Raw genomic sequence first — 12,038 nt, 5'->3', positions numbered from 1 at the left:
TTGCCGTCCTCCCCGCGGGCGTCCTGCAAGAAATGGAAGAGTGATCTTGCGGGGCGGCGGAGGAAAGGAGTGCATCTCTCAGAGAGGCTAGCCCGCTGATCGGTGGACACCGATCGCGGCCCAGACCCCTTTTGAGCGCCCCCCCCCCCCCCCCCAGTGCTCGATCCGCCCCCGCAGCATTCGCGCACTGTTCACGCCGGCAGCGACCAGGTGAGGTTGGCGCCGGCGTGAACATGTCGTATTGGGCAGGCCGCTCAGCCCATCCGGGCCGGAGAATCGCCGCTCGCCCGTTACAAACGGCGAGCGGCGATTCTCCGAGCGGTCTGCTGTAAATATCGGACCGCCGTTTTGGGGGGGGAGGGGTGGGAGAATCACATGCGTGTGCCAGGGGCGGCGTGGCGGGACTCGCCCGGCGCCCCCGTGATTCTCCCACCCGGTGTGTGGGGGGGGGGGGGGGGAGAATTGCGCCCCAGGTGTCCTCTCACAAGGTCTATCATCCACACGGTCTCCCACCTGCGGGTGTTCCCTCCTTCCTTGCACTCTCCATCAACTCCCCAACCCCCTGCGGCCTCACATCCCCTTGCTACTCTAGGAACTCACTTGGCCCCCTCTCCCCCCTTCCTTGACCCTGGGATTTGGACCCTGGACATTACTTGCATTCGCAGCAGTGGTTACTACTGCTCCTGGAGCTGATAGGACTACAGATCACCTGACTGGCCAATATCTCTCTGAGGCAGGGCGTCCTCTTGCTTGAGGAACAGAAATCCCACCTTCAATTAACACAACATGGAGTGTTAAATGTTCAATGGCTGCAGGGCAGCCTGCATCTTCGGGAATGCATTCCCTGCTGACTCTTCGCCTGACTCGGCCTAAAAGCCTTGGCCATGGTGACCTTTCTGATGCTGATCCAGCAATTTATTGACTTCAATCTCAGAACCTCAGGATTGCTAAGTCAGTATCTTAACCACGGCTCGAATGTCCTACTTAAGGGAGGACACAAGCTTTCATCTGGCAAGAGTTCCTGTGGATTTGGGAATGGGTATTTTCCTCAATTTCTGCCATAGCAGCACTGGATCCAGAGGGATGCCTGTGCGACCCAGGGCATCCAGAATTGCTGGGGTGAGTGGGGGGGGGGGGGGGGGGGGGGGGGGGGGGAGGTGGTGGAGGACAGCATTTAAAAACTGTAAAAGGATACATGTAGCAACCAAAATCTGCTTCTAAATCCCTTCTGCACAGTTGAGATGGGTGGCTCAAATGTATTGTTGTGGATGTGGGCTGTCGTCCCACAATAGACAAATCCCCAATGATCCTAGGATGGAAGTTCTGCCCCATCTACAGCTGCTTCGGAATGCACTGTTGAGTTCTAAGTCTCAATCGCCAGAAGCGACACACACCAACCGCTGGACAAAGTTGAGAAGGTGCATGGGTGAACTTTGGTTTCAGTCCCTGATTCTGCTCTGTGCTATTCTGTGCCGAAAATGAGGACTTAATTTGAAAGCCACAGTGAACTTTCAGCACTCAAAGGTCTCATTTTATTAACTGCATCATAATACAACAGGTGAATTAGTGGAAATACAATTAACGTTTTTGTGACGGCAATGGAATTATAATAGAGTGCCTGTTGGCAGAGAAACTGTGAAAAAGGAAAATGTGCCAACAGTGGATAGGAAAAGAGGTCCACAAATGATAGGAACATTTGCATTGTTTTAAATATCTATGATAAAACCAGATCTTAAGAGCCAAGGTTGGTGTATTAATACTACCGGCTTCTATCAAAATAGTAGTTGCATTATGCTCCAATGGCTGAGAAAATAAGACCTCCACTCATTCTATATCTGAATATAGTGCTATGGATTTCACTGTGACCGTTTTTGCGAACTATCATTGTGAGTCCAAAGGTAAATATGCAAAATGATAAAGATATTTACCATTGGTGGATGCAATGAAAATCACAAGGAAGTGGCAGCACAGTAATTACTGTACATGAATAAGTCTCAGGAAGGTAATAAGCAGCGTTATCTAAACAGAAGATAGTCTTTGTTGGAAAAGGTTTCAGATACCCATCCATAATCGTCTGTGAATTAGCCAAATTCAATTTCGGCTCACTTTGATGGGAGTGTCCTTGTGTTACTAACCACACAGAAACTCTGTTGGTCTGAGTCACACCACCACACTTCAATGAATGTAATCGTTTCCATGCAGGATCTATTGAAAGGGACATCCTTGAACATAGAACATAGAACAATACAGCTGCGGGATCAATTTAAAGGGATAGGCCAGTTGCTTACATGAATTTAACAAGCAATGTTTGAGAAACAAGAGCCACGGACTAGATGGAGAGATGATAATTGTTCTATGAAGAACCAATGCTGTAATTTTGGAGGTTGTTTTGTTAATTTGCTCCAGCCGTTAAAATGATTGCCACTGGCTGTTACTGACATGGGCAATATTTAGTACACCAGAGCCCCATCAGCAAAAACAGGGAAGTGATCTGCAACTAACATAATAACCATGAATATTGCTAAATTCGAATTCATTATTCTTCTGACGTGTGATATTATCTGATTCCTTCCACCTACTTTCTTGTTTTCTGTGCGCCAGCCAAAAGTGCCTGCTACCCCAATTAGTGGCCATCAGTGGGTGACATCCAGCTTATCAATGATTTAAGAAACCCTTGTGACTGTGAAGCTAACAATCATATCCGAACATCAGCTATTGTATGTTAAACAATCCATTGTTTCATTCGTGCAGCCAGAGCACTCCCAAATGAGGCTGAAGCATACACTCCAATCTCAATAAAGTTCCTTTTCATATCCATCAACAATTCATCCGCATCATCTGTTTAAAATGAAGCAGTTACAAGATCAACCATTGTCTCTGAGCACATAATGCAAACATATATGCTTCTCATAAACAACTGCTCATTATCCTGTTTTGCTCCTTCAGGTAAAGGTTCACAGTTTATTCTCTGTGCTTTTAGATGCCAAATCAATAGCTCATTCATACTTCCATATATCTTTGTCTTAATGCGGACCTGAATTGTTTGATCTGCATTAATTTCTCTGCCTTCTGCTTAAAAATATTTAATTATTGAGTGGATAAGCGCAAATTGTCATCAGATAAGTCAGGATGCCAGGGCAGAAGCAAGCCTTTTAGCAAGAAATAGTTCTGCTGAGGTTTCTAGAAATGGTTAAAAGACTCCGTTGAAAAATATCCCAGCATCTACTCACCAAAAACCTCATCCGTATCACTTGCTTTTGTGGTAGACATGTTGCAGCTGGGACTGTGGATAAGAAAAGCAGGCCATCAGATAAGGGGCTTTATTTCTGGCCTAACACACAGGGCCAACTAAAATAATCAGTACAACTCTACTCCAGCGGAGCGTCAAGAGGCTGGCAGGCAAGCTGTGAGCTGTTACAGGGTGGGGGAGAACAAAAATAAAACCCATAATAATTCATCACAACTTACCTGTGGCAGAATCACGGCATGTTAGTCACAGCATCTCCCAACAACTGTACGCTGTTAGCAGGGCTCTTAATGATTCCCCTCCGGCAAGATTCCTTCCATCAGCAGTATTCAAAGGACGCCTGTGATTCATTCGGGCAGGGGCACCTCAGCAAGGGAACTGCTGATTTGAAGTGAGGTCCGCGCTTCAATACATCCAGAATGGGATGGGTCCAGGGTCCAGATGGGAGGAGGTCTGCAAGTACCCGGAAGAACCTGCTCTTTTGCTGTGGTAAGTCATTAACAAACAGTACTGCTAGCCGACTATCACATTATGGATGCAGTGGTCCCTCGGGTGCCACTAAGAGTCACTTGGTCTTCGGCGATACATTATTTTATCACTGAACAGGAAAGATGATGCAGCACACTGGCCTATAGCAGGCAGGATTGCAGGAGCTTGTTTTAAAAGGAAATTCACAATATTATCAGGAGCAGATTATGAAAGGAGCTTCCAGCCTATGCCACACTGCACATAATGTTCACAGAGCCACATTTGAAAGGAAGCAGCCACTTCTGGGAGGTTGACAGACTCACTGCAATGTGTTTGATGCCTAGCTTCCCAGAATGACAGCTTGTTCACACAGATCATAATTGTAATTGGATGGCTTCGCTGCTCCTGAATTCAGGCAAAATCAGTTTAACCCCTTCAAGCCCTTTTCAGATCATCAACTTATCTTGCTCGACCATATTTATTCTTTTTTTTAATTTCGAGTAGCCAATTATCTTTTTCAATTAAGGGGCAATTTAGTGTGGCCAATCCACCTAACCTGCACATCTTTGGGTTGTGGGGGGTGAAACCCACGCAGACATGGGGAGAATGTGCAAACTCCACACGGACAGTGACCCAGGGCCGGGATTCGAACCCGGGTCCTCAGCGTCACAGTCCCACATGCGCCACATGCTGCCCTCGACCATATTTATTCTTCAACTGTAATTTGTCACATTGGGTGGCAGGAAGGGTTTTATTACTGATTGAACGCGCCAATTTAAAAAAAAGATTAAGTGGTCACAAATACTAAGTTTCATGCCCTTCTTAATTTTATTCTCTGAATTTATCTGCAGGAAAAAACCCAGAATTTTCGCATCAACCGAGCGTTGGGGCGAAGGGTTCAGAGGATGCGAGGGGAAGGCGGTATCAGGCAATTGAGTTGGATGATCAGCCATGATCATAATGAATGGTGGAGCATGCTCAAAGGCCGAATGTCCTCCTGCAACTATTTTCTATGTTTCAATGCTAAAATCAAGACGTCCAGTTTGAGGGTGTGATAAAGCCCCTCAATGCAAAGACAAAGAACACACACTGTTCAAGCTGAAGCCGCAAAGCCCTTCCTGGCTTAGTTGCTAATGTCAGCTGCCAATTCTCCTCCTTTGCTCTGTCAACCTTAATAACTCTTACCTGTCTTGTCCACTGTTGATCCCATTCACAATTCTCGTAGGGGCCGTGCTTCCACGTAATTAAAGAATATTAAAAGCACAAATCACTTTTCCCAGAATATTGCCATGCAGGATTGCCACACTGACCTTTTTCAACTCATTTTTTTTATCATTGCTTTCTGCACTTGTATACCATTAAGGGACGTTTTGCAGACTCCTTTTGCTTGAAGATCATGCCCCTTTGAGCAAAATGAAAGTGTACCAGACTGTGCAGTGGGAACAGATGTAGGAACATTTCATACTGGATAATAGGACATGGATCTGTGGTTGTGATTCCCAAAATTCCCTGCGGTGTGGGGTGGGGGGGGGGGCACAATGGGAATCCCGCTGCCAGCGATAGCATGCCGCCAAGGAACATATGGCTGGGGAGGCAGAGAATTCACCCCCACCTGCTGTCTGGTTTTGGTTCTGCTCTTCCAAGGAGTGGCCTGCATGGAGGGATAGCACAGCTGCTCCTAAAAGTGACAATGAGAAACTCAACAAAAGAGCAATATATATTTCACTCTCTGTCATTAGTGGCCAGTGATTGAGAGTAAGAAAGCTGACTCAACAGCTTGGTGGATAAGTTCATGATGGTGTTTAAACCAGAATATTTTCCCAATTTGATTCCAGTGGAATTAGTTGATCTGAGCTGGAGTTCGGTGTGCAGTAATTAACCTCAATTCCCACGAGCTAATGAAAAATATCAGCCGAGATTCCTTCTCGTAACAGTGACTTGTGACTCCTGCTGGCCTGATACTTACAGATGTCAATTAAAGTCAGGACTGAACTTGGCTGTGCTGCCTTTTATGGCTAAGTAGCGTCCAGCAAAGCATGGGCTCACGCGTGGAGAATGGCCAGCAACGCCCTGACATCTATCAAAGCATACATGAACAAAAAATGGAAAGGAGCGCAGAACATTTGAAGAACAGGAGCAAACCGAATGCTTATGAACTATTTTCTTCACCCCAGCATGGACTTAAAAAAAGAGAGCCATCAAACCCGTTATACCTGCAGAGACGCTAATAGCCATCATCTATCTCCCAAGGTGAAAAATGGATTTTGACCAGAGACATCAAAACTGATTGTTATCCCAAAACTGATTCATCAATGGGCAACATCACGTGACCTAAACTTCTTTGGCCTTTTGAAAGTTTAATGTTACATTCCTGGACTCCCAAGTCAGTCTGCTGTTAAACATCAAGCCTATCAACCCCAAAACCCAGATCCAGGCTGACATCAAAACCTGCCTCAAATTTAAACCTCCTAGAAACCTGGTTCTCTGGAAGATTCCTGCTATCGCCTATATAACAGTATTCGTATACCAGTTGCATCTTGCAGCGTCATCACCAACTTTAATGGAATTGTGCAACTCCTGCTAACCCGCCTGAACTTTAATTCCTAAATGAAGGAACCCTCACCCATTCACATGAATTAACATCCATATTTCTTTCTTGAGTTAAGTTATTCCTAGATGTAAAACTCTTTTCTTTCCTATTTGTCTTGTGTACATATGTGTAAGCATGCAGCTGCAAATGACCATTCCCCAGGTTTGAATGTATGAATAAACATAGAACATAGAACACTAGAACATAGAACACTACAGCGCAGTACGGGCCCTTCGGCCCTCGATGTTGCGCCGACCTGTGAAACCATCTGAAGCCTATCTGACCTACACTATTCCATTTTCATCCATATGTCTATCCAGTGACCACTTAAATGCCCTTAAAGTTGGCGAGTCTACTACTATTGCAGGCAGGGCGTTCCACACCCCTACTACTCTCTGAGTAAAGAAACTGCCTCTGACATCTGTCCTATATCTATCACCCCTCAATTTAAAGCTATGTCCCCTTGTGTTGGTCATCACCATCCGAGGAAAAAGACTCTCACTGTCCACCCTATCTAACCCTCTGACTATCTTATATGTCTATTAAGTCACCTCTCAGCCTTCTCCTCTCTAACGATAACAACCTCAATTCCCTGAGCCTTTCCTCGTAAGGCCTTCCCTCCATACCAGGCAACATCCTAGTAAATCTCCTCTGAACCCTTTCCAAAGCTTCCGCATCCTTCCTATAATGTGGTGACCAGAACTGCACGCAGTACTCCAGGTGTGGCCGCACCAGAGTTATGTACAGCTGCAGCATGACCTTGTGGTTCCGAAACTCAATCCCCCTGCTTATAAAGGCTAGCACACCATATGCCTTCTTAACAGCCCTATTAACCTGGGTGGCAACTTTAGGGATTTATGTACCTGGATGCCGAGATCTCTCTGTTCATCTACACTACCAAGAATCTTGCCATTAGCCCAGTACTCTGCATTCCTGTTACTCCTTCCAAAGTGAACCACCTCACACTTTTCCGCATTAAACTCCATCTGCCACCTCTCAGCCCAGCTCTGCAGCTTATCTATGTCCCTCTGTATCCTATAACATCCTTCAGCACTATCCACAACTCCACCGACCTTCGTGTCATCTGCAAATTTACTAACCCATCCTTCTACACCGTCTTCCAGGTCATTTATAAAAATGACAAACAGCAGTGGCCCCAAAACAGATCCTTGCGGTACACCACTAGTAACTGAACTCCAGGATGAACATTTGCCATCAACCATCACCCTCTGTCTTCTTTCAGCTAGCCAATTACTGATCCAAACCGCTAAATCACCTTCAATTCCATACTTCCTTATTTTCCGCAATAGCCTACCATGGGGAACCTTATCAAACGCCTTACTGAAATCCATTTACACCACATCAACAGCTTTACCCTGATCCACCTGTTTGGTCACCTTCTCAAAAAACTCAATAAGGTTTGTGAGACATGACCTACCCTTCACAAAACCGTGTTGAGTATCGCTAATCAACTTGTTCTTTTCAAGATGATTATAAACCCTATCTCTTATAACCTTTTCCAACATTTTACCCACAACCAAAGTAAGGCTCACAGGTCTATAATTACCAGGGTTGTCTCTACTCCCCTTCTTGAACAAGGGGACAACATTTGCTATCCTCCAGTCTTCCGGCACTATTCCTGTCGACAAAGACGACATAAAGATCAAGGACAAAGGCTCTGCAATCTCCTCCCTGGCTTCCCAGAGAATCCTAGGATAAATCCCATCTGGCCCAGGGGACTTATCTATTTTGACATTTTCTAAAATTGCTAACACCTCCTCCTTTTGAACCTCAATTCCATCTAGCCTGGTCGACTGAACCTGAGTGTTCTCCTCGACAACAATGTCTTTCTCCAGTGTAAACACTGACGAAAAATATCCATTTAATGCTTCCCCTATCTCCTCTGATTCCACACACAACTTTCCACTACTATCCTTGATTGGCCCTAATCTTACTCTAGTCATTCTTTTGTTCCTGATATACCTATAGAAAGCCTTAGGGTTTTCCTTGATCCTATCCGCCAACGACTTTTCGTGTCCTCTCCTCGCTCTTCTTAACTCTCCCTTTAGGTCCTTCCTGGCTAACTTGTAACGCTCAAGTGCCCTAACTGAGCCTTCATGTCTCATCCTAACATAAGCCTTCTTCTTCCTCTTGACAAGTGCTTCAACTTCCTTAGTAAACCACGGTTCCCTTGCTCGACAACTTCCTCCCTGCCTGACAGGTACATACTTATCAAGGACACGCAGTAGCTGTTCCTTGAAAAAGCTCCACATTTTGATTGTACCCATCCCCTGCAGTTTCCTTCCCCATCCTATACATCCTAAATCTTGCCGAATAGCATCATAATTGCCTTTCCCCCAGCTATAATTCTTGCCTTGCGGTATATACCTATCCCTGCCCATTGCTAAAGTAAACATAACCGAGTTGTGATCACTATCACCAAAGTGCTCACCTACATCTAAATCTAACACCTGGCCGGGTTCATTACCCAGTACCAAATCCAATGTGGCCTCGCCCCTTGTTGGCCTGTCTACATACTGTGTCAGAAAACCCTCCTGCACACACTGCACAAAAACTGACCCATCTATAGTACTCGAACTATAGTATTTCCAGTCAATATTTGGAAAGTTAAAGTCCCCCATAACAACTACCCTGTTACTCTCGCTCCTGTCAAGAATCATCTTTGACAATATGATTTAACCCCTAAAGAGAATTTGATGCCAGTCACTTTCCAAATTGACTTCACGACTAGAGGGCTTGGGGGACAGTCTATTTCAAAAATTAAAACCCTTTGGCTTATGGACAGACGATGAGAAAAATAAAGGAGTTCAATTTGCCTCTCTCCCCTGTCCCTAACAATAGCCTTGATCCAAGAGATTCCACTTCCACTGGTACAGTAGCATTGTGGTTGTCACTGGACTAATAATCCAGAAACAGCACCTGGGGAATTTAAGTTCTGTTAATTAAATGAATGTGGAATAAAATATAGCATTAGTAATGTTGGCCATGAAATCTCCAGATTGTCATTAAAAATCCATCTGTTTCATTAATGCCCTTGAGGAAGGAAATCAAGTATTCCTGCCTGGTGTGACCTAGCAAGCCACTCAATTGTACCAAACTGCCAGGACAAGCATTGTGGCAAATGGACTCCTGTGGATTAAGAAGTCAGCTCTCCTTCTCAAGTGCATTTAGGGATGGGTAATAAAAGCTGGCCTTGCCAATGATGTTCCCATCCAGTGAGTGAAAAAAAGAATAATTTTCACAGCATAATTTCACTATTTCTTTCAGGGCTTTATTTTGGCTGCCATGGTTAAATTTCCTCATTTGAACACATTGGGGCTGGATTTTTATTCTGCTAAAGTAGCGGGTTCAGAGGCGAGCATGTCATGACTATTAGCTGGTCTACTAGTCTGCCGACATATTCGCCCCTCCCGTCTATTTTCAGTCAAACAGCTTCTGGAAGATGATGGCTGAGGTAGCCATCAAACTCAATCAAAGTGCAGATACTGAGGACACTCATCACATGCGAGTGTGAAATTTTCCGGCTTTTAATCCTTGCACGGGATGTGGGCGTCGCTGACTGGACCAGCATTTATTGCCCATCCCTAATGGGAATTTAAGAGTCAACCACATTGCTGCAGATCTGGAGTTATATCTAGGCCAGACCATGTAAGGACACCAGATTCCCTTCGCTAAAGGGCATGAGTGAATCAGATTGGTTTTTAGTAATAATCTTTATTAGTGTCACAAGTAGGCTTACATTAACACTGGAATGAAGTTATTGTGAAAATCCCTTAGTCGCTACACTCCGGCGTCTGTTTGGGTACACTGAGGGAGAATTCAGAATGTCCAATTCACCGAACACGCAGGTCTTTCGGGACTTGTGGGAGGAAACTGGAGCACCCGGAGGAAACCCACGCAGACACAGAGAGCACATGCAGATTCCGCACAGACAGTGACCTAAGCCGGGAATCGAACCCGGGTCCTTGGCGCTGTGAAGCAACAGTGTTAACCACTGTGCTACCATTTACAACGATTGACAATTATTTCACAGTCATCATTAGACTGCTACTTCCATATTTGGTTTTATTCAATTCAAATTTCACCCGGGATTCAAACTCGGGTCCCTCGAAACTACCCTCAGTCTCTCAATTACTAGTCCAGTGACAATACCACTATGTCACCGCATCCCCCACTGCAGCCGAGCCACTTGCGGAGGCTTCAGTGTGGCAGATGGACTGGGTGGACCATCTGGCATGAGGCTGGGGGTGGAAGGGGTGGGGGAAGGCTACTGGGGGCCTACAATCCATCCTTTAATTCCTCCCGACACCCCGGCACAGCTGCAGGTTCTTCCCTCCACAACTGTGGCTACGTTTTATTTTTAGACTTGATAAAGTCTTATAAAGTCTTCAGACACTCCTCTTATTCACCCAAGTATCCCGGCAGTAGATTATTATGTAAATTTAAAGTGCATGGGATTGTGGGTAATGTCTTGAAAGGGATAGGAAGTTGGTTAGCAGACAGGAAGCCAAAACATTGGAATAAATAGGTCTTTTTCCGATTGGTAGACAGTGACTAGTGAAAAATGAAAAAATGAAAACTGGGGCACCACAGGGATCTGTGCTAGGACCTCAACTGTTTACATTATATATTAATGATTTGGATAAGGGAACTAAATGTAGTATCTCCAAATTTGCAGATGATACAAAGTTGGGTGGGAGGGTGAACTGTGAGGAGGATGCAGAAACACGTCCGCGTGATTTGGACAGGCTGAGTGGGCATATGCATGGCAGGTGCAGTATAATGTGGATGAATGTGAGGTTATCCACTTTGGCAGCAAAAATAGGAAGGCAGATTGTGATTTGAATGGGTGTTAATTGAAATAGGCGGATACTCAGCGAGACCTTGGTGACCTCGTGCATCAGTCGCTGAAAGTACGCATGTAGGTACAGGAGGCAGTAAATAAGGCAAATGGTATGTTGGCCTTCATAGCAAGAGGATCTGAGAATAGGAATAGGGGTGTTTTACTACAATTGTATAGGGAATTGGTGAGGTAACACCTGGAGTATTGTGCAGTTTTGGTGTTTATCTGAGGAAGGATGTTCTTGCTATGGAGAGAGTGCAGTGAATGTTTACCAGGCTGATGCCTGGGATGGAGGATCTGTCATATGAGGAGAGACTAAATCGATTAGGATTATATCCATTGGAATTTAGAACAGTGAGACGAATCACATAGATCCCTCATAAAATTTTAACACGATTAGACAGGGTAAATTCAGAAAGAATGTTCCCGATCATGGGGAGTCCAGAACTAGGGGTCATAGTTTGAGGATAAGGGGTAAACCTTTTAGGACTGAGGTGAGGAGAAATTTCTTCACCCAGATAATGGTGAATCAATGGAATTCACTAGCACAAAATGTAGCTGAGATGAAAACATTCTGTAATTTCAAGAAAATATAGCTCTTGGGACTACAGGGTCAAGGGAGATATGGGGGGATTGCGAGATTAGGGTATTGAACTTGATGAGCCGTGATCATAATGAATAGTGGACTAGGTCAAAGGGCCGAATGGTCTCCTCCTGCTTCCAATTTCTCTACGTATGGCAACGCCCACCTCTCCCGGTAAGGCTGCTGCTAGCCTCCTAGAGGCTCAGCCACCTTGACGCCAAGGTGTAAGAGTAACCTGCCTCTCCTCGGGGCTTCTTGGACTGAGGGGTGCTGCCTATGCCTCCAA

The 12,038-nt window shown here is 45.2% G+C and overlaps 1 protein-coding gene across 3 annotated transcripts in view; it reads right to left on the bottom strand.

The window, feature by feature from the left end:
- samd14 (sterile alpha motif domain containing 14) overlaps positions 1 to 3,996 on the bottom strand; it is a 243,094-nt gene extending 239,098 nt beyond the window's left edge. For all 3 annotated transcript variants that reach the window (XM_038779252.1, XM_038779254.1, XM_038779253.1), the window contains exons 1-2: positions 3,469 to 3,996; positions 3,231 to 3,283 (exon numbers count right to left, since the gene is read on the bottom strand). In XM_038779252.1, coding sequence (XP_038635180.1) covers positions 3,231 to 3,270 — 40 coding nt within the window. In that variant the 5' untranslated portion in view covers positions 3,271 to 3,283; positions 3,469 to 3,996. The remainder of the gene's footprint in view (positions 1 to 3,230; positions 3,284 to 3,468) is intronic.
- Between the last annotated feature and the right edge of the window lie 8,042 nt (positions 3,997 to 12,038).

The sequence above is a fragment of the Scyliorhinus canicula genome, chromosome 19 (genome assembly GCF_902713615.1).
Source record: "Scyliorhinus canicula chromosome 19, sScyCan1.1, whole genome shotgun sequence".
Classification (NCBI taxonomy): domain Eukaryota; kingdom Metazoa; phylum Chordata; class Chondrichthyes; order Carcharhiniformes; family Scyliorhinidae; genus Scyliorhinus; species Scyliorhinus canicula.
The sequence above is the reverse complement of the archived record's forward strand: the minus strand, read 5'-3'. Positions and strand labels throughout refer to the sequence as shown.